Below are 27913 nucleotides of genomic sequence, written 5' to 3'. Positions count from 1 at the left end.
TCCTGGTTCTCAGGCATGCTGGATGGGTGCTGCAGTCACATCCGGTACAGGCAACCTCACCCTGGCTTTCCATATTGTGGACTGGGTTTGTTGCGACCGAATCTGGCTCGACCCACATCCTGTCCTGGTGCTCAGACTTTCCAGTGGATGACGTGAAATGATTCAGCCTGGTCTTCCCTCAACCCATGCCAAGTGTATGCCAGTGGGAAACTTTCCATGGCCTGTTCTGTGCTGATTCCTATCATGTTTCTTGCGCTTACCTGCAGGGTCTGTCTTTTGCCATCAAAGTTGCCCAGGCTCTCCTAGGGGAACCTCTACCAGCGTCAGATTTTGCCCATACCACGGAGTCCATGAGACAACATTACTAGGTTCACCTCCTGTCCCAATAGGATTTCTTAATTTCAGTTAAATTTTAAGTATATTTTAAAATTTGATTCTCAAGGTAACTGTTGGAACTTGTCTGCAAGTTAAAGCACTGCTTGTAATGCCCACATGCCCCCTCAGTGCCCGCGGTGGAGTCCCACCTGTTTCCAATGGAACTTCCTGCTGGGGCACCTGGGAAAGAGAGACTTAAGGCCCAAGTGCTTGGAGCCCTAAGACCAGCTTGATGAAGACTGGAGTGGGACCTGGCGCTCAGCAAATCTGTCTCTTCCTCTCTGCCACTGTGCCTTTCCAAAAGTGTGTCTGAGTGGATTGGCAGTGTGGGCCACCTGGCATGAGCAATTCTGTTTCTTTAGGGCCTTGAATGACAGCCAGACTGGTTCCTTCAAGTGTGAGGGCATTTGCAGGCTGCCTCACTAGTCCTCACCATGGTGGCATAGTACAGATGCACCCCAGACCCATTACAGCCACCTCAGGGCCTGAGGACTGTCAGAGTGTCAGGTGAGGCTGATGTGTGAAGTGTGATCAAGAGGCACAGAGGACAATTGGCGTGACTCAGCAGTCCTGTACTCCCATGGCAGAAGTCTGAGATGGGGTCCTACACTTGGTGATTCAGGGCTTGCTGGAGCTCTCCTGAAGGGTCTTTTCTCTCTGGATGTTTCCCCAGGGTTGTCACTGAGCACTCAGCAGGATGAGCAGCATGACCCCACCGAGACTCCTGCACTTGGCACAGAAGAGCCTGCTGGATAATGAGGCCTTGGCCATCCTGAGTCTGGACCAGCTTCCCAGAGAGATGTTCCCTGCGCTCTTGGTGGAGGCCTTCAACAGGTGGCTCTTGGACATCCTGAGGGCCATGGTGAGGGTCTGGCCCTTTGAAGTCCTCCCGCTGGGCGCCCTCATGAAGAATCCTCAAGTGGACATCCTGAAAGCTGTGTTGGATGGACTCGATATGAAGTACACCCAGAAGTCTGACTGCAGGTAACTGACACAGAGATCCATTAAAGAGAGTTGGCTTCAGGAAGGGTAGAGGTCTGGAGGATGTTCCAGAAGCTTCTTTGGAGAGCAAGGGAGTCATGAAAGAGAGGTCAGGTCCCCTGAGTCCCTCTGGGAAAGGGCTTCCTGAGGTGACAGAGGGAACATGTACCTTGAGTTTTCATGGGGTACTTGAAGGCACTGGGTAGTGGGGCTCAGGCCGGAGCTCTCTGCAAATAGGCATGAATGAAAGACAGACATAGAGGAGAGAGGATGCTCCCTTCCCTCCCTGCTGACTCAGGGCTCTCAGCCCTCCTCCCCTCCCTGAGCCTCTGCATCCTTACCAGAGGCCCACAAGGGTCTGCAGGCCCCATCCCCTCACCTCTGCAAGGATCACGAAATATATCAATGCAAAATAATCAAATAGACAAATAAATCAAAGAAGAAAGCCAGCAGCAGGGGTGTGAGGTGCAGGCTCTCCAGCTCAGAAGTCCCCTCTGCCTACTCTCTGAGTCTTCCCTGTTTGACCCCCAGGAGAGGGAAGCTGCACGTGCTGGATTTACGGGACGCTGGTCTGAATTTCTGGAATGTGTGGGCCGAGAGCCTGGATGATGCCTGCTCTTCAGAGCCTAATATGAGGAGACAGCCAGTGGAGCACAAGGGAGCCAAATCAGCCTTGAAGGTCATAGCCAACCTCTACCTCGCCGAAGTCACCCCTGATGAGTTCCTCACCCACCTGCTTCAGTGGGTGAAGGAGAGAGCCAGCCTGGTGCACCTGTGCTGTCACCAGCTGAATATCTCAGTAAATAGCATCCACAGGATGAGCAATATCCTGGACATTCTGGAGCTAGGCTGCATCCAGGAGGTACAAGTGAACTCTGACTGGCGACTCCCCACCCTGGCCAAATTTGCTCCCTACCTGGGCCAGATGAGCAGCCTTCACAAGTTGTCTGCCTTCCACCTCTCTTTCCCAACCCCCATCTCCCTAGAGGGCAAGGTTTACTTCAACACCCAGTATAACTCCGAGCTACCCAAGCTGCCCCACCTTCAAAGCCTTCATATGAACTCTGTTGACTTCCTGGAGGACAACCTGGACCAAGTGTTCAGGTGAGAGACCAAGGCAAGCTGGTTTGCAAGGGCAGAGTGGGCTTTGATCGTGGGGTAGCCACCAGCTGCAAGCCAGTGAGCCAGGCGTGAGGCTTCCTACTTCATGCTGAGCCTGATTACAGAAGAGGGCTCCATGTGGACATATAGCTTAGACAGGAAGCTAGCAGCCTGGCGGAGGGAGCAGGTTCTGATCTTAAGGGTAAGTTTGCAAATTTGTCAAGAAGTGTGTATGAAAACATAGGTCAGAGAATTGAGTACCTTAAAATGTCAACTGTCCACTCAGCACCTGTGTGGACAGGGTGAGCCTGTGTCTGAGGCCTGGAGCCCCAGGGAGGTGTGTGACCTGTGAGAAATGCATGTGAAAGGTGACAGATGGTCCTGGGACCCAGGGCTGTGAGTGAGGCCTTTTGGAAGGGCACACACTGGGCTGATGCTACAGCTGGCCAGCCCAGGCCTCTTTCCGTGTCTCCCTCTAGGCAAAAATAGGCCAGACAAGTGATATTCTGCCTTGCAGATGAGGAAAGGTACCTTGAGAGGTTTTGTGAACTTGACCCAGTCCCTCCAGTGGCAGTGGGAGGACTCAGCCTGAGAGTGGTTAACTAGAAGGACGGGTCTACACTCGGGCCGGAGCAAACTGGGTGTTGGTGAGGGTGGGTGTGAGTGGGATCTGGGGCTTTGGGGCTTGGCCCAAACAGATGTCTCTCACCTTGGTGTCATCATGAAGGATTCATTCTTGGTGTCTCCCCAGGTGCTTGAAACGCCCCCTGGAGACTCTGTAACGGGCTCCCTGCTCACAGAAGTGAATGTCAGCTCTCTGTCCCAGTGTCCAAAACTCAGCGAACTCAAACACCTGCACCTGAGTGGTGTCAAACTGACCCACATCAGCTCTGAGCCCCTCCGAGTTCTGCTGGAGAGAGTGGCAGCCACCCTCATGACCCTGGACTTGATGGACTGTGACATCACTGACTCACAGCTCAATGCCATCCTGCCTGCCCTGAGCCAGTGCTACCAGCTCACCAGCTTAAGCTTTTATGGGAACAGAATCTCCATGGCCATGATGGAGAAGCTCATGGAGCACACAGGCAACCTCAGTGCTCTGAGAGTAGAGCTGTACCCAGCTCCCCTGGATTGTTATGACACTCATGGCGTTGCCAAGCGGGGGAGGTTTTTCCCATCTCTGTACAGAGCTGATGGGCATCCTTGAAAGGATAAGAGAGCCTAAGAAAGTTGAGTTTCGCACAGACACCTGCTGGAAGTGTGCACAACCGGTGTTTGGCAGTAATCACCATAATTGGTGTGACTGCTACCTGCTGTACTAATTGGGTAGACATGTCAAGATCTTCTTTCCAGATTTTTCCATGGAAGACCTGGGATGAGTGTATTTCAGATGGGCTTAGACTCTAGCTGCAACGAGAAGGGGCAAAGCAGCCTGGGAAGCAGGAGTTGTTAGGCTCAGGGTTGGCCGGAGTGGAAGGGTTGCTGAGAAAGTTGGAATGGGATGATCTGGCCAGAGGTCAGGTTGCTCTTGTGTTTTCATGTGGAGTAGGCTATCTATTGCATTCCATGCTCTGTCATCAACATTACCATTGTCCTCAGTGACAACAAATAAAGCATCATAACACCAATCTCAAGTTGTGCATCTGGTAAACCTCCAGGATGATCCCCCGCTGGGAGTCTTCAGTGGCACAACACGCCTGGATGTCTTTGCTGCAGTGCCAGTGCCAGTGCAGAGAGAGTGAGTCCAGGCAAGGAGACCCTGAGGTCTATGAACACAGCTGACACCTCAGGGCTGGCCTCCCTTTGACCAGATCAAACAAAGCAGGCCTCACTCAGCCTCAGACCCAGGCCACCTGGGTGCAGCTGCACTGCTCCAAAGGAAACACTGGCCCCTGTTTGGCAAGGAGGGTCTATGAGGAGCAGAGGCCCCCACAGGTGCCCATCCTGCACTGCTCCTCCCTGCCTTGCAACTGCCAGCCATCAGTCCCCTGGGCAGCTCAGGAATGCAGCTAGCCTGGCTCCTGGCTCCTTGTTCCACAAGATGCAATCAACAAGGCTTTTCCTTGCCTGTTCTGGTGGGAGGCTCCCTACGATTTTAGGCCAGCAGACCTGGTCTGGGTTCCACAGCAACTCCTCCAGCAGTTTTTTGGGTGTTTGAGAACATTAGTTAGCTACAAAATTCGCAGATGTTTTTAGACATTTATTAATTTGTTTGAAGTACAGACATCGCAAACGAGAAAAACTGAGGGACAGATCTTCCATTTGCTGGTTCACTCCCTAAGCAGGTATTGTGGGTCTATGTCAGTTCAATGCTAGAAACCCCGAGATCCCGCTGGGTCTTTCCTGTGCGTGCATGTGCCCAAACACTTGAACCTCCTTGCACTGCTTTCCCAGACACTTCAGCAGGCATCTGAAGAGGAAAAACTGCCAGTTGAATCAGTACCCATTTGTGCCGCTGGCATTGGAGGAGAGAGCAACAGGTCTTCCACCTGCTGATTCATTCCTCGAACGGCCAGGAGCCAGAGCTTCATCCGGATCTTCTCTGTTTGTGCAGGGGTCCAAGTGCATGGGACATCAGTTACGTCACAGGCACGTTCTCAGGGAACTGGAGCAGCTGGGCATTAAACCAAGGCCCATAGGGGCTATTGGTGTTGCAGACAACAGCTTAACTTGCTGGGCCACGACACTGCAGTCTCCCCTAGTAGCTTTTTTTTTTCTTTTGGTAATTATTTTATTTTGATAATCTTCACATAGTGGATTAGGGCCAATTTGTTCAAGGGCTACTGGAAAGTGTGTAAGACCATTGTTTCCAAATTATCATTATTAATTTTGTTTTGTTCTAGGGTAAAGGGAAAGATAAAGGGAGCAGCCCCACCCAGGCACCCTCTCATCCCAGGGTCTCTATGTGTGGCAGGCACCAAGGGCATTGCTCAAGTGGCTTTGAGAGTTCAACAATTCTGAATTGTTGGCCATCTTGCCATTCCAAGCATGATGTAATCTCTCTGTAAGAATCTCTGGCTGACATGCCTACCTTAGTGCCCTGGCTCCTGTGCTTGCCAGTATGTACAGCTGACTTGTTCAGTCTGTCCCACATCTCATTCAGCTCACATACATGTGAAAAGGCATTGAAGCCTAGTTCAACTCAACCAGCCCCACTATCCAGCTCACACACATACTGGCTGGCGGGTGCAGTTCTCTTCAGCCAGGTTTGCCCCTGTCCTGGTTTTTGTGCTCTCCAGTGGGAGTGGTAACCCAAGAGGGAGGTGCCCACTATTTTCCTACTAAGCCACTCTCACTCCCGGATCATGCACTCTCCAGGTGATTCTGCAGTTTAACTTGACAGATTTATCCATCATGCTACCTCTTGAATAAACTTAAAAAAAAAAACTTGACAGATTTAGCCCCTAGTGCCAGCCCCTGCCAGCTGATGCTGTGGCAAAGTCCAACTAACCCTCACCCACTCTGATTTATGTTTGTTCACTAGGAACAGTCAGCCCAGCCTGGCTTTTCCCTGATCTAGCTCACCTGAGGCCCACAGGTGTTGTAGCCCTGCCTGGTGTGATCTGCCCCCATTGCAATTCACACTGTCCAGTAGCAGTTGTGTTCCAGCAAGGGAGTCCTCAATGTTCACACTGCCGGCTTTGCCCCCTCCCTTCCTGGTTCTCACATGTGCTGGTTGCCTACTGGGGCCCAGTCTGGCATGGCCCCTTCACCTTGGCATTTGCCCGTGGTGCTGTAGACTGGCCTGGCCTAGGCCACACCCAAGTCCAGCTAACACTGGTGATGGTTACATTCTAGCCCAGACCAGCAGGTACCCAATCCCAGCCAGAATGTGCACCTGTGTGTGTTGTGACCGAACCTGGCCTGACCCACACTGTTTTGGTACTTGTATTCTCCATCAGGTGATGTGAACTGGTTCAGCCTGGTCTGCCCCCGACCTCTACCAAATGTATGCCAGGGTACCATGCCCTGACCTGGTCTGGACTTCTTTCTATCATGGTTGTTGAGCTCACCTGCAGCAACTGAGTCCTAAAAGAGGAGTATCCCAAGATCCTCCATCAGAACCTCTCCCAGTGCCAAATCTCACACATACTGGTAAGTCAATGGGCCAGCCCTACTTAGTCCACCTCCTGTCCTGGCAGGAGCAGTGGCCTTTCCTGACTGGCTTTCAACCCACTCTGATTCTTACTGTTGGATGTTTCAGTCCAGCCAAGGTTTGTTCATACCCAGACACAGCTCACACATGACTCAGTAGGGGCAGAGACCTAGCCTAATCTGTCCTGCATCTACCGTGTTCCTCCAGAGCACCAGAGGGTGCTGGAGTCTAGCCTGGCTCGGTGTACCCAGTCCCAGTCCACACTTGTGCCAAGGGACACTTCAGCCATATTCAGACGAGAACACAGGCCCACTCGGGCCCTAACACTCATCAATGGGAACCTCAACCCAGCCAGTGTGTCCTCTTAGCTGCCCACCAAGCCTGATCCCAGCCATAGATCGTGCACATGCCAGTGGTTGCTCTGACCCAGCTTGGCATAGCCCCTTACTTGTCTTGGACTTTGCCTTAGATGCTGTTGTTGGTCTAACACTCCCTGCTCATGCAGATCAGTAGGTATAAGAGCTTAGCTAGGCATAACCTGAGCTCCAGCATGATTTCTGTTCTTGCTTGTAAGCTAAGACTTGCTCAGCCCTGCCAAGTGTGTCACCTTCCATATCCAACCCACACATTAGCCAGCCTTTGGGGCCACTTTGCCCAGTTTACCCGACCCCCAGGCCTGGACTATGTGATCACCAGTGAGAGTTGTGACCCACTAAGGGAATTTCCTAAGTTCCCCCACTTGACCCACTCCCAGCCCCTGTTCTACATGCCAGTGGGTGTTAGGCCAGTGCCCGGCATAATCTGCTCTTCCATTTTGGCCTTGTATGAGCTGGTGGACGTTGTAGCCCAGCCCAGCCCACAACCTGTCTTAGGATGCACATCCGGATGCTGCCTTGACTTGCCCAGTCTGTTGTTGGTTCCTTTACCAATGAATGATGGCAGGTTCCATGGTCACACTTAGCTCAGCCCACCACCACCCAATTCTTGCGCTAACCAGCAGGATTAGTATTTCCACAGCATTTAACCCACACATCCCCACAATGGGGTCACGAAATTTTCTGACAAGATGGGGACTGAGACCTGGTGGTTTGGAGGGGAGAGTCCATAAGATCTACTTGGGCCAGACTGATTCACCAGCCTAAATGGCAATCCTGAGATGGGCTGTTAGCATAGAGCATCACTGACTGCCACATAGCAGTCCACGCAAAAGCTATGGATGGGGGTCTATCTGGCAGGGCTAGGTACCAGTACCTTATTGGGTGATGTAACAGTGGATAGGTCACACTTGGCAGGGTCAAGACTCTAACCAGCACGTAAGAGAACCATGTGTGGGGGTAGAATCTATGGGGGAAATGTAGGCCCAACCCTGTGGAAATACAAGTCCTGCAAGTTAGCTGGGATGGCAATGGGCTGAGCTAGGTGTGACCATGGAACCAGCCATCACTTACAGGTTAAGGAACTGACAACAATCTGGGAAGGTCAAGGCAGCAGCACCCGAAAGTGCATCCTAAAATAGGATGTGGGGCGGGCCAAGCTGCAACTGGAAGGGGACAGACTGGGCAGGGCCGAGCAAACCTCAACTCACAAGGAAGAACAAAAATCAGGATGGAGCACAGGTCATGCCAAACTAGGCTCTTACACCGACTGGTCTACATGAGTCAAGGATACTAGGCCACAGCATTGAAGGCAAAGGCTGAGACAGGTGAGGGGCTAAGCCAACTGGGTCAGAGCAACCACTGGCACACATGTAATCTAGGGTTGGGTTTAGCTTCAGTTGGGGAGCTAAGGAGTATACCCTTGCTGGGTTGAGGTTCCCATGAGAAAGTGTCGGTGCAGAGTGAGGGCTGTGTTCTGGTCTGGATATGGCTGAAGTGTCCCTTGGCACAAGTGTGGACTGGGACTGGGCACACCTAACAGGGCTAGATGCCAGCACCCTCTGGTGCTCTGGAGGAACACGGTAGATGCAGGACAGATTAGGCTAGGTCTCTGCCCCTACTGAGCCATGTGTGAGCTGTGTCTGGGTATGAACAAACCTTGGCTGAACTGAAACATCCAACAGTAAGAATCAGAGTGGATTGAAGGCCAGCAAAATTGGCTGGCCCATTGACCCACCAGCATGTGCAAGATCTGGCACACAGAGAGGGTCTCATGGAGGAGCTTGGGAAACTCCTCTGTCGGGACACAGTCCCTGCAAGTTAGCTCTGTTAGATTCACCACTGGCCAAAATGTTAGATTCGCCACTCGCCAGGGAAAGAATAACTCAGCCAAATATATGAAAAGAATTTAGATGGCCTTTATTTCAGGGAACCACGGTCAAGGGCTTCCCTTCCCTGTGCAGCAGGAAAGACGGACGTGAAGGAGTGGGCTGCAGAGGAAGAAGAGGGAGGAAGAGATGGGGAAGGGGCTATTTAAACTCTGCTTGATACTTAAGCCAAAACTGGGGTCGCTGTGGCCGATACTGGTGGGGGGACATGGGTCTGTGCCCCTAATTGGTGCAACGGTGGTCTCAATGCCTGAGGGGACCACCAGAATTCCGCCATCCATTCCAGATTTGGTTGGAGGCAAACTCCGCCCTTCTCAGTTACCGTGGTAGCCATCAAGCTCAACAACCAATATAGGGAGCAACCAAGACCAGGCCAAAGAAAGATACCCCCCGGCATACATTTAGCACAGGATGGGGGTTAGACCAGGCTGAACCAGGTCACATCACCTGCTGGCAAAACCAAGCACCAGAACAGAGTGTGGGTCAGGCCAGGTTCAGTCACAAGAAAAACCAGAGCACATTACGGAATCCCAAGGTGAGGTGAGCTGTACCAGATGTGGCCGCAGCGCCCGAACAGCACATGTGAGAACCAGGAAGGGAGCGGGCAAAGCCAGCAGGGCGAACATTGAGGACTTCCTTGCTGGAACACAACTGCTACCGGACAGTGTGAATTGCAATGGGGCAGATCACACCAGGCAGGGCTACAACACCTGTGGGCCTCAGGTGAGCTAGATCAGGGAAAAGCCAGGCTGGGCTGACTGTTCCTAGTGAACAAACATAAATCAGAGTGGGTGAGGGTTGGTTGGACTTTGCCACAGCATCAGCTGGCAGGGGCTGGCACTAGGGGCTAAATCTGTCAAGTTTTTTTTTTTTTTAAGTTTATTCGAGAGGTAGCATGATGGATAAATCTGTCAAGTTAAACTTCAGAATCACCTAGAGAATGCATGATCCGGGAGTGAGAGTGGCTTAGCAGGAAAATAGTGGGCACCTCCCTCTTGGGTTACCACTCCCACTGGAGAGCACAAAAACCAGGACAGGGGCAAACCTGGCTGAAGAGAACTGCACCCGCCAGCCAGTATGTGTGTGAGTTGGATAGTGGGGCTGGTTGAGTTGAACTAGGCTTCAATGCCTTTTCACATGTATGTGAGCTGAATGGGATGTGGGACAGACTGACCAAGTCTGTGGGACATTCTAGCAAGCACAGAAGCCAGGGCTGGGGGTAGGGCTGCTTTGGTTATTTAGAGTTTTCCCAACTAGGCTACAGTTTCCACTGGTTTGCACCAGGGCCGAGTATGAAGTGGGCAGCATGGACTGCAACACTTATCACTTCTCATGGAAGACAGGGCTGGAAACAGAACTGACCAGTAATTGCAACCACCAGCATGTGCATAAGCTGATTGGGATGACAGTGCCCGACCTTGCACTAGCAAGCATACACAAGAATCAGGACTGGGATCAGCTCAGACAAAATTTCTCTAACTGAACTGATTATCTCAGAAGCCCAACCATGAAGAGACTATGTCAGCCAGCAGATTCTGAATAGGTTTAATCGTGCTTGGAACAGTGAGATTGGCAGCAATTCAGAATTGTTCAACAATCAAAACTGCTTGATCAGGACACTAGGAGCATGCCTAATATCAGGGTCTGGGATGGATGGGAGGCTGGGTTGGGCTTCTCCCTTTGTTTCTCCACTTACCCCCGATACAGGGGAAAAAATGATACTAGTGTGGGAAAAAAAAATTTATTTATTTATTCAATTGGAAAGGCAGATTTACAGAGAGAGAGAGGAACAGAGAGGTCGCATTCCTGGACCTCTATGTGTCGCATCCTGATTGGGCTGTGGTTTTCGTCAGAGGAAGCTGATTGGATGAGACACAGAAGGAGTTAGGGGGGGACTGCAAAGCAATGACTCTCAGCCCACACCATGGACTGGGTTTTACGCTTGTGTTGCACATCAGAGAGGAACGGGGACAAGACAAAACGCTGCAGCCCCTGCCTTCACACTGCACCTGTTCCCTCAGGGGCTGACCCTTGCTCAGCCCTGCAGGCAGATGTGTGAATCCTAGAGGAGGTCTGCTTGCAGCTTGAGGTTTCCACAAATAGGCCCCTGCCTAGAGCGCGTCTTCCCCGAGGACACGAGGAGGATTGTTCCTAGGAAGGTCTTCCAGTCCCCGCTCCTGCAAAGCTGCATCTCCAAAGCAGCCAGCCCAGGACAGAAGGAGCATCACTCCTCATGGGTAGCTGCTGTCTGGGCCGTCTGCATCCTCCCCTCTTCCTGCCAGCGGTAACTAACCATCCCTCTTACAAGGCAGAGAGAGATGAGATGTTTTCTTAGACGACTAGTCTTGCTTGCAGGGGGATAGTGGGTACCTCCCTCTTGGGTTACCACTCCTACTGGAGAGCACGAAAACCAAGACGGGGCAGGGGTGGCTAGACAGAAAGGCACCCACTAGCATGTGTGTGGGCTGGATAGTAGGTTGGTACGATTGAACTAGGCTTTAATGCCCATTGACAAGTATGAGAGCTAAATGGGATGTGGGACAGACTGAACAAGTCTGTGGTACATACAGGCATGCATGGGAACCAGGGTAGGGGGGTAGTCCTGGTGGGGTTATGGGGAGTCGCCCCAATTAACCTGCAGCTCCCTCTGGTTTGCGTGAGGACCGAGTATGAAGTGGGTAGGATCAAGCTGGACTACATCACACATTCGTTCAAGTGGAAGACAGGGCTGGAAACAGAACTGACCGGCAATTGAAACGACCAGCATGTGCATAGGCTTATTGGGGCGACAGACTGTGCCAGACCCTGTACTGGCAAATACACAGGAATTAGGCTTGGGATCATCTCAGATGAAGTTTCCTTGGAGATCCGTCAAATAAATTGCTGATCTAAAAACCCCCACCATGAACAGATAATGTCAGCCAGCAGATTCTGAATAGATTTCATCGTGATTGGAACGGCGAGATTGGCAGTAATTCAGAACTGTTGACCTATCAACACTGCTTGATCAGGACCCTCGGAGCATGCCTCACATCGGGGACCTGGGATGGGTGGGAGGCTAGGTGGGGCTTTGCCCTTTGTTTCTCCGCTTACCCCAGATACAGGGAATAAAATGATATTAGTGTGGAAACAATGGTATTACCCACTTTCCTGTAGTCCTTGACCTTTTGTATCTTATTCAGCCAAGTACAATTAATTAAAAAAGTTAACTTTGCAGAGAGCTAATGTTCTCAAACACCCAAAAGACTGCGGGAGGAGTTGCTGTGGAACCCAGACCAGGTCTGCTGGCCTAAAATCATAGGGAGCCTCCCACCAGCACAGGCAGGGAAAAGCCTTGTTGATTGCATCTTGTGGAACAAGGAGCCAGGAGCCAGGCTGGCTGCATTCCTGAGCTGCCCAGGGGACTGATGGCTGGCAGTTGCAAGGCAGGGAGGAGCAGTGCAGGATGGGCACCTGTGGGGGCCTCTGCTCCTCACAGACCCTCCTTGTCACACAGGGGCCAGTGCAGCTGCACCCAGGTGGCCTGGGTCTGAGGCTGAGTGGGGCCTGCTTTGTTTGATCTGGTCAAAGGGAGGCCAGCCCTGAGGTGTCAGCTGTGTTCATAGACCTCAGGGTCTCCTTGCCTGGACTCACTCTCTCTGCACTGGCACTGGCACTGCAGCAAAAAACATCCAGGCGTATTGTGCCACTGAAGACTCCCAGCGGGGGTCATCCTTGAGGTTTACCAGATGCACAACTTGAGATTGGTGTTATGATGCTTTATTTGTTGCCACTGAGGATAATGCAATGTTGATGACAGAGCATGGAATGCAATAGATAGCCTACTCCACATGAAAACACAAGAGCAACCTGAGCTCTGGCCAGATCATCCCATTCCAACTTTCTCAGCAACCCTCCCAACTCAGGCCAACTCCATGGTCCTGGCAAGCCCCACTTCCCAGGCTGCTTTGCCCCTTCTTGCTGCAGCTAGAGTCTAAGCCCATCCTACCCACCCCCATCCCAAGTCCTCAGTGCAAGGGTATGGCAGGAAGATTTGGAAATGTGCACTCTTAGTCCAGCTGGTAGCAGTGGCACTGATTAGGGTGGTTTAGGCCAAACACCATCCGTTCTGCGCACTTCCAGCAGGGGTCAGTGCTAAACAAAACCTGCTTAGGCTCTCTTATCCTTTCCAGGATGCCCATCAGCTCTGTACAGAGATGGGAAAATCTCCCTCCATGGGCAATGCCCTGGGTGTCATAGCTCTCCAGGGGAGCTGGGTACAGCTCATATATCAGCGCACTGAGGTTGCCTGTGTGCTCCACAAGCTTCTCCATCATAGCCATGGAGAGTCTGTTCCCATAAAAGCTTAAGCTGGTGAGCTGGTAGCAGTGGCTCAGGGCAGGCAGGATGGCGTTAAGCTGGGAATCGGTGATCTCACAGCCCATCAAGTCCAGGGTCATGAGGGTGGGTGCCACTCTCTCCAGCAGAACTCGGAGGGGCTCAGGGCTGATGTGGGTCAGTTTGACAACGCGCAGGGCCAGATATTTGATCTCGCTGAGGCATGGGCACTGGGACAGATAGTTGATATCAGCTTCTGAGAGCAGGCAGGCTGTTACAGAGAAGTCCTCCAGGGGGCTCTTCAGGCACCTGGGGAGACACCAAGAATGATTCCTTCATGATGACACCAAGGTGAGAGACATCTGTTTGTGCCAAGCCCCAAAGCCCCAGATCCCACTCATGCCCACCCTCACCAACACCCAGTGTGCTCCAGCCCAGTGCAGACCCATCCTTCTAGTTAACCAGTCTCAGGCTGAGTCCTCCCACTGCCACTGGAGTGACTGGGTCAAGTTCACAAAACCTCTCAAGGTACCTTTCCTCACCTGTCCAGCAGGGTGCCACTTGTCTGGGCTATAAATGGCCAGGGAGAGACATGGATAAAGCTCAGACCCTGGACAGGTACAGCATCAGTCCTGTGAGTGCCCTCCCAGGAGGCCTCACTCACAGCCCCGATTCAGAAAACCACCTGCACTTCTCACAGGTCACACACCTCCCTGGGGCTCCAGGCACCAGACCCAGGCTCACCCTGTGCACACAGGTGCTGAGTGGACAGCTGACATTTTATGGTGTGTAATTCACTGATCTATTTCTTGGGACATACTTCTTGAAGAATCACCAAGCTCACCCTTTAGATCAGAACCTGCTCCCTCCCTCAAGCAGTTACCTCCCTATCTGTGCCTGCTACCTCAGTACTCATGATGAGGATGAAGTAGGAAGCCTTGCTTGTCCCTCAGTAATCCAGGCTTCCTGCTGGTCCAGGAATGAGGCTCCTCTGCCCTCCCAGGACACTTTGCCTTTGTTCCTCACCTGAGCAGTTGATCCAAGTGGTTATACACAAAGTAAAGGGAGCGAATATGAAGGCTGCGAAGGTGAGGCAGCTTGGCAAACTGGGAGGCGAACTGAAAGAGTGACTCCATCATTTCCTCTATTGTAACCAGCAATGAACCGCTTAAGTTAACAAGACTCAATTTGTGAAGGCTGCTCATCCGGCCCAGGTAGGGAGCAAACTTGGCCAGGCCAGAGGGTTGCCAGTCACAGCACACTTCCAACTCCTCGATGCAACCAAACTCCAGACTTTCCAGCATATGGCTCATGCTGCAGATGAGATTCGCCAAGATCTTCAGCTTGTGACAGCACAGGTGCACCAGGCTGGCTCTCTCCTTCACCCACTGAAGCAGGTGGGTGAGGAACGCATCAGGGGTGGTTGCAGTGAGGGAGACATTGGCTATGACCATCAAGGCTGACTTGGGTCCCTTGTGCTCCACTGGCTGTCTCCTCATATTAGGCTCTGAAGAGCAGGCATCATCCATGCTTTTGGCCCACACATTCCAGAAATTCAGACCATCATCCCGTAAATCCAGCACGTGCAGCTTCCCTCTCCTGGGGGTCAAACAGAGAAGACTCAGAGAGTAGGCAGAGGGGACTTCTGAGCTGGGGAGCCCACACCTCACACCCCTGCTGCTGGCTTTCTTCCCCTTTTCTTATTTATTTATATATTTACTCATATAATTTGCCTATAGTCTTTTTCTTCATCCTTGCAGAGGTGAGGGGATGGGGCCTGCAGACCCTTGTGGGCCTCTGGTAAGGATGGAGAGGCTCAGGGAGGGGAGGAAGGCTGAGAGCCCTGAGTCAGCAGGGAGGGAAGGGAGCATCCCCTCCACTCTATGTCTGTCCTTCATTCATGCCTATTTGCAGAGAGCTCCGGCCTGAGCCCCACTACCCAGTGCCTTCAAGTATCCCATGAAAACTCAAGGTACATGTTCCCTCTGTCACCTCAGGAAGCCCTTCCCCAGAGGGACTCAGGAGACCTGACCTCCCTTGCTCTCCAAAGAAGCTTCTGGAACATCCTCCAGACCTCTACCCTTCCTGAGCCCAACTCTCTTTAATGGATCTCTGTGTCAGTTACCTGCAGTCAGACTTCTGGGTGTACTTCATATCGAGTCCATCCAACACAGCTTTCAGGATGTCCACTTGAGGATTCTTCATGAGGGCGCCCAGCGGGAGGACTTCAAAGGGCCAGACCCTCACCATGGCCTTCAGGATGTCCAAGAGCCAACTGTTGAAGGCCTCCACAAAGAGCACAGGGAACATCTCTCTGGGAAGCTGGTCCAGACTAAGGATGGCCAAGGCCTCATTACCCAGCAGGCTCTTCTGTGCCAATTGCAGGAGTCTCGGTGGGGTCATGCTGCTCATCCTGCTGAGTGCTCAGTGACAACCCTGGGGAAACATCCAGAGAGAAAAGACCCTTCAGGAGAGCTCCAGCAAGCCCTGAATCACCAAGTGTAGGACCCCATCTCAGACTTCTGCCATGGGAGTACAGGACTGCTGAGTCACGCCAATTGTCCTCTGGGCCTCTTGATCACACTTCACACATCAGCCTCACCCGACACTCTGACAGTCCTCAGGCCCTGAGGTGGCTGTAATGGGTCTGGGGTGCCTCTGTACTATGCCACCATGGTGAGGACCAGTGAGGCAGCCTGCAAATGCCCTCACACTGGAAGGAACCAGTCTGGCCGTCATTCAAGGCCCCAAAGAAACAGAATTGCTCATGCCAGGTGGCCCACACTGCCAATCCACTCAGACAGACTTTTGAAAAGGCAGAGTGGTAGAGAGGAAGAGACCGTCTTTCCAGGCACTGCTCTGCTCCCCGAATGCCAACAACAGCTGGAGCGATGCCAGGCCAAAGCTGGGAGCCAGCACCCACTCCCGTCCTGATCAAGCTGGCCATAAGGATCCAAGCACTTGGGCCTTAAGCTGCTCTCTCCCAGGTGCCCCAGCAGGAGGCTGACCTGAAGACAGAGGTCCTGAGAGGCACGTGGGCTTCCCAAGCAGTGCTTTAACTTGCAAACAAGCTTCAACACTTGCCTTGAAAATAACATCCTAAAACCTACTAAAATGTAAGTGAACAATAAATAAATAAATACATAAAACGGGGCCCGGCGCGGTGGCGCAAGTGGTTAAGGTCCTCGCCTAGCACGCCCGGGATCCCATATGGGCGCCGGTTCTAATCCCAGCAGCCCCGCTTCCCTTCCAGCTCCCTGCCTGTGGCCTGGGAAAGCAGTCGAGGACGGCCCAAAGCTTCGGGAACCTGCACCCGCGTGGGAGACCCGGAAGAGGCTCCTGGCTTCGGATCGGCATAGTATCGGCCATTGCTCTCACTTGGGGAGTGAATCATCGGACGGAAGATCTTCCTCTCTGTCTCTCCTCTCTGTATATCCGCCTTTCCAATAAAACATAATAAAAATAAATCTTTAAAGAAAAATAAATACATAAAAGGTAAGAAGCTGCTGCCAGGTACATAGTGGATAGTTTTCCACTTAATATCATGTTGTGTGGAGGACCTGAATCAATACCCATAACATGCATGTTTATAAAGTTTAATTCAAACTGATTACCAATCTTGCTTTATTACAATTTTAATTTATGTCTAGTGGAAAGTGAGATAAACAGACAGGGGTTGAAACAGAGAGGAAAATCCTCGGTCCATTGATTCACTCCCAACGTGGCAGCAACAGCGGAAGCAGGGCTGATCCAAAGCCAGGTGTCTGAGCTTCGTCCTGGTATTCCAGGCAGGTGTAGGGTCCCAAGGCTTATAGCTGTCCTCCACTGCTCTCCCAGCCTACAAGCTGGGAGCAGGACAAAGGCAGGACTGCCAGGATAGAACCATTACCTATATGGGATCCTGTTGCCAGCAGCACGGACGTTAGGTGCTAGGCTACTGTGCTGTGCTCCAATACTAATTCTTCAGCCCTAAAAGGCCAAGGACTATCTTTTCTCCCCATCAGAGCATATGCAGTGCATCACGCAGTCTCGTCCATACAGACTAGGAGGGCAGTCTATACGAAAAAATGTCTAAGTCCAGTGCTCTAGTGACAGAAGTTCTTGGCTTTGCTTGCACCTGAATCCCATATGAATGAAACACTTTCCATTCCGGTCCTTACTTCTGGCCTGAGAAAGCTATCGAGGATGGCCTAAAGCCTTGGGATCCTGATCTGCATGGCAGACCTGTGCAAACGCCTGTCTCCTTAAAGGTAGAATTTTTTTTGTAGGAGGAAGACCTTAAAATAGACTAATAGTGCTTCAAGAATAAATCAAACAAAAATGCTACAATAAGTAATTACAAGACTCTAGCCATAGAGTGATTCAGTAACTGAATTCTATAAAGTTGCAGAATATAGCCCAACTACCCAGGTCCCTGCAACTCACGTGCCAGGTTTGAATTCAGCTCTATTCCAGCTGTGCAGGTAGTTAGTGGGCAGTAAGGGGCTGAATATCAGACTGTTTTCTCTGGCTTTCAAATGAAACAATTCATAGTAACAAACAACAACAGTAACCTTGTGTTGACATTCTTGCCTTGCAAACACCAGGATCCCATATGGGCACTGCTCTGTATCCAGGTTGCTCCCCTTCCCATCGAGCTCCTCCCTTGTGGCCTGGGGAAACAGTAGAAGATGGCCCACACCCTTGGGACCCTGAACCTGTGTGAGAGACCCAGAGGAAGCTCCTGGCTCCTGCCTTCAGATCGGCTCAGCTCTGGCCATTGTGAACACATGCATATCCAACTAGTGATTCTTTCTGTGTCTCCTTCTCTCTGTACATCTGCCTTTCCAATAAATACAAATGTTAAGGAAAAATTTTTAAAAATATATCTAATGCTCCAAGACCTACATGTAAGACCAGAAATGAGAAACCCTGGGGAAACAACTCAAGGCATGGGATTAGGCAGCAGTTCCTGGATGAGATCACAACAAGGAGGGCAACAAAATCAAAAATTGACAATGGGACTGGAGAAAGCTGCAAAACGTCACTCAAGGAACTGGAGTGAAGATCATACAAGAAGAGCATTTGCAAACCAAAGAGTTCCTATCCACTATATAACCCTGTGAGACCCAACACTACAACCAAATAATCCAGTTGAAACATGGCCAGGGCACATTCCACCTGCAACACCCTTATCTCATTTGGGGAGTGAACCAGCAAGGACACAAGTCTCTCCCTCCCTCCCTGTAACTGCCTTCCACATGAATGCATCTTTAAAGGAAAAGGAAGAAAAAGGAAGGAGGAAATGACAAGGGAGGGATACTTGGTGATAAACAAGGAAATCTTGTCATTTGTAACCCAGTGGAGACAACTATGACATGGACTTGAGAAGTAAAATGAGCCAGACACAGCAATCAGCTGTGGTGCTTCAGGGAGGTGAGTGCAGGTGTGGGAGAGAGATGATTAGAGGCTGGGAGGGGTGAGGGAGGAGGCTGGGTAGCAGGTGCTAACAGTGAGAGGAGGGAAGGAGTCACAGTGCCCCACGGCATGATGGGAGCCTCAGGTTCAGAGTGAGCCACTCTGTACTTACTCACACAAGAGAAGAGTTCGAGGACTCCAAACACAAAAAATTCTCCTTACCCTGACCAGGCCAGGCAATCCTGTACACACCTGCTCAATTACTACACACTACAACCATACAAATGTGCCCACTCGCTATGGCTTAACCAAAGATTCTCTTTAAAAAAATTTTAAAACTACAAGGTCCAGCTGAGTAGCCTGATGGCTAAATTCCTCACCTTGTACACACCAGGATCCCATATGGACACACATTCTAATCGCTGCGGCCCACTCAATCCTGCTTCTGGCTTGTGCCATGAGAGGGCGGTCAAGGATAGCCCAAAACTGTGGGACCCTATTCCCATGCAGGATACCTAGAAAGGCTCTTGGTTTCTGGCTTCATATATGCACATCTCAGCCTTTGTCACCACTTGGTGGAATTAAATCTCATACTCTCAGTATTTTTGACTTTTTAACAATAATAATCTTTACCAAAAACAATTTTTTTAAATTTTAATTCAAAGTCAATTTTGTCCAGCAGCAGGATGGGCTCCCATCTGCAATACCAGCAAGTCCTCTGATCCACCTGCTGTCAAGGTCCCGGCCGCTCCACTTCCCAGCTGCTCCCTGCTAGTGAGCCTGGGAAGCAGAGGATCGTGGCCCAAGTGCTTAGGAGCCCTGTGCCCACATGGGAAGAAGACTGGGACACAATTCCTGGGCTGCAGGCTTCAGCCTGGCCCGGCCCCACTTGTTGTGGCCACGTGGGGAGGGAACCAGCACATGGATTTCTGTCTCTCTTTCTCACTCACTGGGCCTTTCACAAACATGAACAAATTATTAAGGAATTGGAAAAGCAGAACACAAACTATCTCAGGCGACATATCATAATTAGGCCTAAGATGTCCAACTCTAAGATGGCCCTCCCAGCCCCCACACTCCCAATCACATGCTGAAATCCAGGAGCATCTTGGGACAGTGTTTCACAGAGACCTGTAGCATTAGGGTCAAAGGAAGCCAAGGGAGAAATGGCTCTCACCTTCTGCTGCTGTGTCCTCCCTGGAGATGGAGCCTGGGCCGCTGGGGAGTCCCGTGGAGGCTGGTGACTTCCTGGCTCTGGGCGAAGCTGGGAGGGCACCCTGAGCTCTGGAGGGAGGAGGCACAGGTGTTGGGACCCTTGGCTGTGAGTAGAGCCTTTCCCCAGGTGGGGGCTTTTATTGGGTCTTATAATCTCCTCGTGGTCCCACCTTGCTGCAACACCCATCGCTGCCTCCAATCCCTGGGTGACTCTTCAGGCCTCCTGACCCACCCAGTTGCTCCTCATTGGACCTTGACTCTGTCTGCTTGGATTCTGTCAAGTATGCAGGCAGGAAAGGGAAAGGACTAGGGCAGGGTGGGACTCAAGGACTCCTTGACTTTGACTAATTTGGGGACTTCAGAATCCTGAGAGTGTGGCAAGATTGCTGCTAGGCGATCACGCTGGGCCCAAATTTTTAATTAAAAAAAAATTTTTTTGACCAGACTAAAACAAAGTTACAATAGATTAGATTTACTAGATGTGAAAAATGACTAAAGTTATCAAACCAGTGAGACTTTGAAAATTGAGGGGACTTCAAAAACTCCTGAGGAATAGAGTAGAAAGGAAGTTTGATTGATGTAAAAAGCACGTTGAAGTTCCATTACACACAGTTCTTCAAGAACGCATGGAACATGAATATCAAGAACTCCTCAAGCACAAAGTATAAAAGTTCACACCAAATCAAACTTACCTTTTAATGACTTTTCCATGGACCTTCTGAAGCATACTTGTAGCCTTAATGCTACCTCACTAATAACCACAGGTGACAAGGAACTTGGGTTATTTATGGTAAATTCTTCTGTTGGACAGTAATAAAATCTTCAGCCCAGCGGCGTGGCCTAGCAGCTAAAGTCCTCACCTTGAACGTGCCGGGATCCCATATGGGCGCCGGTTCTAATCCCGGTAGCCTCACTTCCTATCCAGCACCCTGCTTGTGGCCTGGGAAAGCAGTCAAGGACAGCTCAAAGCCTTGGGATCCTGCACCTGCATGGCAGACCCTGAGGAGGCTCCAGGCTCCTAGCTTCAGATATACTCAGCTCCAGCAGTTGCAGCCACTTGGGGCGTGAATCCACAGATGAAAGATCTTTCTCTCTGTCTCTCCTCTTCTCTCTCTCTCTCTCTATATATATATATCTGACTTTGCAATTAAAAAATAAATAAATTTAAAAATTAAAGACTTAGTTATTTTTACTTGAAGGCAATAGATAGAGAAGAAAAGAGAGAGAGATCTTCAATTCACTGGTTCACTCCCCAGATGGCTATATGGGCAGGTGCTGAGCTGAGCCAATCTGAAGCCAGGAGCCTGGAGCTTCTTCCAGGTCTCCCATTTGGGTGCAGAGTGTCAAGGGTTTGAGCCATCCCCAACTGCTCCTTCCCCAGGACATGAGCAGGGAGCTGGATCAGAGTGGAACAGCTGGGACTGAAACCAGTGCCCATACAGGATGCTGGCGCTGCAAGGGGAATTAGCCTTTTGAGCTGCCTACCACATCAGACCTCACTCCATTCCATCTGAAAAATCAGAATTTTCTCAGCAATCAAACTCAAGACTTACACCTAGAAACAAGCAATCCATTGCCTGAGCTCTTTGCTCTGTAAATCTCCGTTTGGTTACACGTTTTACATATATATCTGTATCAATACCTTCATTTGTGTATACATTCATACATATACATGTATTTATAAATATGTGTATTTATATGTATATATATTTCAATTAAATAGCATTATATAAATTTGTATATTCATGAAAAAGACATGTACTGACTTAGGCTTTTAAACACGGCAGGTTTATATGTGATTGTCAATCATATTGAGAATCAGACTATCTCAAGTGAAAATTGAAGAACCCTTGATGATAGTTGAGTCTTATTAATGGGGAGCAGCATTCTGGCACAGTGGGAGCTGGCATCCCCTATCAGAGTGTCGGTTCAAGTCCCAGACCCTTCACTTCCAGTCTAACTTCCTGTAATGTCCCTAGGAAGGCAACAAGGAATGGCCCGGATGCTGGGGAGCCTGCCCTCCAAGCAGCCGACCAGGATGGAGTCCCTGTCCCCTGGCTCAGCTTGGTCCTGTTCTAGCTGTTGAGGACTTTTGGAAAGTGAAGCAGCACATGAAAGCTCTCTGTTCCTCTCTCTTGACTCCCCGCCTTTTGAATAAATGAGTAAACCTAAAAAGAGATTGGATTGGGCCCAGCATTGTGGCCTAGTGGCTGAAGTTCTTGCCTTGAATGCACCGGGATCCCATATGGGCGCAGGTTCTAATCCCAGCAGCTCCACTTCCCATCCAGCTCCCTGCTTGTGGCCTGGGAAAGCAGTTGAGGACAGCCCAAAGCCTTGGGACCCTGCACCCATGTGGGAGACCCGGAAGAAGTTCCTGGATCCTGGCTTAGGATCGGCCCACTTGGGAAGTGAATTATCAGACAGAAGATCTTCCTCTCTGTCTCTGCTCCTCTCTGTATATATGACTTTGCAATAAAAATAAAATAAATCTTTAAAAAGAGAGTGAGTGATTGGATTAGATGGAAGCGCGTGGCAGTGCCACACTCCTGCACGGGACACTCCTGTGTGCAGTGTGAGAGGTGCTCTCCCTCCATTGGGGCCCTGGGAGATGACGCTCACTCCTTCTGAAGGTACCACTTGGGTTTCCTTGCCCAAGGCGGAGGCTCACTGCCAGGGCCTAGGACCAGCTGCAGGGCTCCATCCCTGCTCCAACAGCATCTTAGATAACACAGGCCTCTGGGTGTCCACTGAGGGCGACAAGTATTCCCCTTGGTCACCCCCCCAGGTGGCTGATCCAAGGGCACCGCTCTGATTGACAGGTTTTTGGGATAGCAGGTAGAAGTTACTGTCAACCTCAATCACAACAGAGAGAGCTGCTGTCCCAAAAAATGCAAGTAAATGGGCCCGGCGGTGTGGCCTAGCAGCTAAAGTCCTTGTCTTGAATGCACCGGGATCCCACATGGGCACCGGTTCTAATCCCAGCAGCTCTACTTCCCATCCAGCTCCCTGCTTGTGGCCTGGGAAAGCAGCTGAGGACAGCCCAAAGCCTTGGGACTTTGCACCCGTATGTACCTGTGTGGGAGACTTTGGAGGAGGTTCCTGGTTCCTGGTTTAGGATCGGCACAGCACCGGCCATTGCGCTCACTTGGGGAGTGAATCATCACATGGAAGATCTTCCTCTCTGTATATCTGACTTTGTAATAAAAATAAAATAAATCTTTTTTTAAAAATGCAAGTAATTGAAAGCAGCAGGGCATTGTAATGCGTGAGAGTCCTGCACTGTGGACTCCTGTGCCTATCCTGGGAGGCAGAGGTCCGAAAGGCCGAACCAGGAGGTATCTGAGAATCTACCCCAAGGCGGGCCTCAGCTCAAGGGCAAGCAGGGAGTGGCTAGGCAGGTGTCCTCAAAGAGGTATTTTTCGTGTAGGCTAAGTGACCTGTGGACAAGGTTGTGTGGTCCTGGACTATTATCTCCAAGAGCTGGGCCACTGCAGTTAAGAGTTAAATTTCTGTACCCAGTGTGGTAGCCTAGTGGCTAAAGTCCTTGCCTTGCATGTGCCAGAATCCCAAATAAATGCCAGTTCATATCCCTTTGCTCCACTTCCCATCCAGCTCCCTGCTTGTAGCCTGGGGAAACAGTAGAAGATGGCCCAAAGACTTGAGACCCTACACCTGTGTGGGAGACCTGGCTTCAGATCACCTCAGCTCTGGCCATTGTGGCCACTTGGGGAGTGAACCTACAAATGGAAGATCCTTCTCTCTCCTTCTCTCTCCTTCTCTCTGTAAATCTGTCTTTCCAATAAAAAAAAATGAAGAAATAAATCTTAAATTTTCTTTTCTTTAAAAAAAGAAGCATTGAACTTATGCAGAAAAGGGACAGGTAACCGTGACATGTAACAAGTTCTAAATTTTAAGTGGAAAACACAAGGCCAAAGGCACAGTAATAGGACAACCTTGGCTCACGTACTTGTTCTGGGTCTACATTTAAGGCATGCAATGAAATGAATGCTAAGACTCTGGGAACTCGCTGAGGCCTGGGAAGTGAGGGCCTGTTATCTCACGTGACTGGGTCACAAGATGGTCAAAAGCAGCTGCTCTCTAGGGTCTTCCTAGCAAGAGATCTTGATGACAGCTTTGCAACAGATTCTGGGAGAATTCCTAACCTAACACAGGCATAAGACCGCATTCAGGCACAAGGACCCTAAGCAAAGCAGCAAATCCAGAGTCCTGCATCTCACTAAACAAGTCACTTCTACCTCCTGGATGTAGTCAGAAGCCTGGCAGAGAGTGATCAGGTTCATGCCAAGTATGACGTCAGCACTCCAATATCCTAGCCTGTGCCGGACCTCCAATCTCCTTGTGTCTAAGCATTTCAACAAGCATCACACCTACAAACACCTAGGCTGCGGTGTTAGCCAGCTCAGCCCGTGGAAATGGCACCCAATATGGGCACTGCTTCGAGTCCTGCATTTCTGATCCTGCATCCCTGTCAATGACCATGGAAAGCATCAGAAGATGATCCGAGTGCTTGGGCCCCTACAACCATGTGGGACAGGCAAAGAAGCTCCTGGCTTCCAGCTTCGGACCAGCCCAGCTCTGCCTGTTGTGGTCGCTTGAAGTGAGATAGTGGATGGAAGATCTCTGTTCCTCCTCTCTGTTCTATGCTTTTCATAGAAAACAAGAATCTTCTCCCCCCCCCCAAAAAAGATGCATATTGAGACCACCCAAGTCCACGAAAAATCTTGGCCACACCTTGAAGTGAGTGGCACATGAATCGCCCATTTGCTAGCTGCTTGAGAGACCACCAATGGAGAATGCCTTCCCACATTCCCAGCCAGACAAGGAGGAATCAGAGAAAGCTTAAAACCCCCAAGATCCTGCAGAAAACATTTGATGTCTCTCCTCTTTTCCTTTCCAGAGGCACCCCACCTCCTGGCTCACTCCCAGGAGGTGCATGTCCCTTCCTTCTTACTAAGTTTACCTGGTCACTTTGCAGGTAAAATATCTCTGCAACTGATTCCCAGCTTTTCATTTCATATCAAGCAGAGGAAAGAACCCGCCAAGTTTTTCTTTTCTTTTTTTTTTTTTTTATATTTATTTTGTTGTTTTAATTAGAAAATCAGCTATACAGACAGGAGGAAAGACAGAGAGGAAGATCTTCCGTTTGTTGATTCACTCCCCAACTGGTCGCAACAGCCGGAGCTGAGCCAATCAAAAGCCAGGAGCCAGGAGCTTCTTCCAGGCCTCCCATGGGGGTGCAGGGTCCTAAGACTTTGGCCCATCCTGCATTGCTTTCCCAGGCCACAAGCAGGGAGCTGGATAGGAAGTGGAGCTGCTGGGATTAGAACCGGCGCCCATATGGGATCCCAGTGCATCCAAGGCGAGGACTTTAGCTACTAGTCTGCTATACTGGGCCCCCCAGCAAACTTTTCTTTTTTTTTTTCCTTTTTTTATTATTATTATTTTTTATTTTGACAATCTTTACATAGTTAATTCAAGCTTTTCTAGTAACATATATTTAGTAGGAGCATACACTGTGGAGTTTCAGTATATGGTAGAATTAATCCTGAATCAGGGCTGGCACAATGGATCAACTGACTAATCCTCCACCTCCAAGAGCCAGCATCCCATGGGTCCTGGCTCATATCCCAGCTGCTCCACTTCCTATCCAGCTGCCTGTTTGTGGCCTGAGAAAACAGTGGGGGGTGACCCAAATTCTAGAGAGCCTGTATCCATGTGGGAGACTCAGCAAAAGCTCCTGGCTTCAGACTGGCTCATCTCTGGCCGTTCTGGCCACTTGGGGAATGAACCAACAGATGGAAACTCTCTTTCCATCTCTCTTACATCTGCCTTTCCCATGAAAATAAATTACAAAATAATAATAATGATAATCAAGCCTGTGGTCAGTTTTATCGCATAGTGCTTTCTCACAAAATTGTTTCCTGGGCCCAGCACTAGGCTAATCCTCTACCCTGTGGTGCCAGCATCCCATACAGGTGCTGGTTTGTGTCCCAACTATTCTACTTCCCATCCAGCTCCCTGCTTGTGGCCTTGGAAAGAAGTGGAGGATGGCCCAAAGCCTTGGGACCCTGCACCTGCGTGGGAGACCTGGAGGAAGCTCCTGGCTGCTGGCATCAGTTCAGCTCAGCTCCGGCTATTGAGGCCACATGGGACTGAACCAGCGGGTTGAAGACCTCTCCATGTCTTTCCATAAATCTGCCTTTCCATTAAGAATAAATCTTTTTTTTTTACTTTTTTTTCACATTTTATTATTATTGCAATCATTTTATGATACAGTTCCATATTCCCTTATCCCCTCCTCAATTCCCTCCCTCCCTCCCCCAGTTCCTCCATATCATCACTAACACATAGCTCTTCATACTCAGTCATATGTTCATCATTGTGGGCATGGACAATGGCAGAGAGTCCAGAATCCTATTGTCAAAATATAATATAAATAGTTTCACTGTAAGTCCATCTTTGTCTGGAAACAAAAATGCATACCACACTGCATCCTCACATCTGGTTGTTAGTCTCCATTACATAACTACTGTACATTCCCTTAAATGAAAGTTCATGATACAAAATCAACAATAGAAAGAAAAATAGAAATTCACAATGCCATGAAGTTATATGACATGTTACTAGATATGACAGTCTCCATTACACAGCTACTATAGCTTCCCTTAACTGAAGAGCCACAAAACAAAATCAGCTTCCGGGAGAAAAAAGAAATTAACAACACCAAGATGTTAAACAACATGCTATTAAATGTCCAACGTGTAGCTGAAGAAGTGAAAACCAAGAACCTTCTTGAAGAAAATGATGCCACTGTATGATCTACAAGTCATTGAATGGTCCAATCAGAAGAAAGTGTCCCGAAGAGATGAAACCAACAGAAAACAACAAAACACATGTGATAGAGTCTCCGCTGATCTTTGTTGAAGCGTGTCTCCTCCAGACAATAAACAGATGGGTTTTGTTTTTTAATCCAGTCTACTAATCTATGATGTTTGATTGAGCCTAAGCCATTTACATTCAGAGTTTAATGTGTTTTGGTGGTATTTTGGTTCTGTCTTTTAGGAATGGGGTATTCATTGATTTAGTCTTCTGTAGTCATTTTACTGGGATGTTCTTCCTGCTTGCCTTTGGTTTGGTAGGTGCTATTCCTCTTCTCTGTCAAGAGAACATCTTGCAGTATCATTTGTAGGGCAGGTTTGAAAGAGGCAAATTCTTTTAGCTTTTCTTTACTGTGCAAGGATTTTATTTCATTTTCAAAGATGAAAGAAAGCTTTTCTGGATATGTTATCCTAGGCCGACAATTTTTTTCTTTTAGAATCTGGAATATGTCACTGCATTCTCTTCTTGCCTGTAGAGTTTCCTGTGAGAGATCTCCTGTGAGCTTAATTGGCATTTCTTTATATGTCAATTGATTTTTTTCACGTGTACAATTAAGGATCTTTTCCTTATGTTCAATTGAAGAGAGTTTGATAATCATATGTCTTGGTGAAGATCGCTTTTGATCAAGCCTGTTAGGAGTTCTGTGTCCCTCCTGGATCTTGTTTCCCAATTCTTTCTCCAGATTAGGGAAATTTTCCTTGATTATTTCATTAAATACATTTGCAAACTCAGCTTCTCTTTCTGCACCTTTTGGGACTCCCACAACTCTTATATTTGGCCTCTTAATAGTGTCTTTCAATTCTTGAATACGTTTTTTGTCCTGATCCAGCTCTGCTTCCAGCTTCTTGTTTGCTTTCCCCTGGTGACAGGAGATATCTTCTAATTCTGAGATTTTTTCTTCTGCTTGCTTCATTCTATTTTGGAGACTCTCTACTGTACTTTTAATTTACTCTAATGTGTTCTTAATTTCTGATATACCAGCCTTGACTTGCTTTACTGCTTCCTTAAATTCCTTGAACTCTTGTATGTGCTTCTCATTGTTGATCAGAAGCTTTAAAATGAGTCTTATGAATGCTGTGTCCCCATTTTCTCGATGTCTTCCTCATTTAACTCTGAGACTGGCAAAGGGTTTTGCTCCTTTGCAGGGCAGTCTTCAGTAATATTCACTGTGCTTTTGTCTCTTCTTTTGCTCTGATCATTGCACTTCTGGTTAGCAGAGTCTTCTCCTTGAGGCACATTTCTGAGCTGTGTCACCCACAGGTCTACAA

At 49.6% G+C, this 27913-nt stretch overlaps 2 protein-coding genes across 2 annotated transcripts; one reads left to right on the top strand and one right to left on the bottom strand.

Annotated features, from left to right (window-relative positions):
- The first annotated feature begins 1072 nt into the window (after nt 1–1072).
- LOC121161299 (PRAME family member 12-like) lies at nt 1073–3664 on the top strand. Its single transcript, XM_040987606.1, has 3 exons — nt 1073–1359; nt 1891–2460; nt 3298–3664. Exons 1-3 carry the CDS (start codon nt 1073–1075, stop codon nt 3662–3664), a joined length of 1224 nt encoding a protein of 407 aa, XP_040843540.1.
- A 9201-nt stretch (nt 3665–12865) lies between these two features.
- LOC121161298 (PRAME family member 12-like) lies at nt 12866–15545 on the bottom strand. The gene is made up of 3 exons (XM_040987605.1): nt 15259–15545; nt 14160–14732; nt 12866–13442 (listed from the first exon to the last, which is right to left on the bottom strand). The coding sequence occupies exons 1-3, from the start codon at nt 15543–15545 to the stop codon at nt 12866–12868; spliced, it is 1437 nt and encodes a 478-aa protein (XP_040843539.1).
- Between the last annotated feature and the right edge of the window lie 12368 nt (nt 15546–27913).

The sequence above is a fragment of the Ochotona curzoniae genome, unplaced genomic scaffold (genome assembly GCF_017591425.1).
Source record: "Ochotona curzoniae isolate NIBS_2020 unplaced genomic scaffold, NIBS_Ocur_1.0 contig_4792, whole genome shotgun sequence".
Taxonomy (NCBI): domain Eukaryota; kingdom Metazoa; phylum Chordata; class Mammalia; order Lagomorpha; family Ochotonidae; genus Ochotona; species Ochotona curzoniae.
The sequence above is the reverse complement of the archived record's forward strand: the minus strand, read 5'-3'. Positions and strand labels throughout refer to the sequence as shown.

Excerpts from the sequence above, each read along its gene's own strand:
- LOC121161299 (XM_040987606.1), top strand. The coding sequence starts at position 1,073 with ATGAGCAGCATGACCCCACCGAGACTCCTGCACTTGGCACAGAAGAGC. Across the intron at positions 1,360-1,890 it reads ACCCAGAAGTCTGACTGCAG|AGGGAAGCTGCACGTGCTGG; the intron begins GTAACTGACACA and ends GACCCCCAGGAG. Across the intron at positions 2,461-3,297 it reads AACCTGGACCAAGTGTTCAG|CGAACTCAAACACCTGCACC; the intron begins GTGAGAGACCAA and ends TCCAAAACTCAG.
- LOC121161298 (XM_040987605.1), bottom strand. The coding sequence starts at position 15,545 with ATGAGCAGCATGACCCCACCGAGACTCCTGCAATTGGCACAGAAGAGC. Across the intron at positions 14,733-15,258 it reads ACCCAGAAGTCTGACTGCAG|GAGAGGGAAGCTGCACGTGC; the intron begins GTAACTGACACA and ends TTTGACCCCCAG. Across the intron at positions 13,443-14,159 it reads CACTTGGATCAACTGCTCAG|GTGCCTGAAGAGCCCCCTGG; the intron begins GTGAGGAACAAA and ends GTGTCTCCCCAG.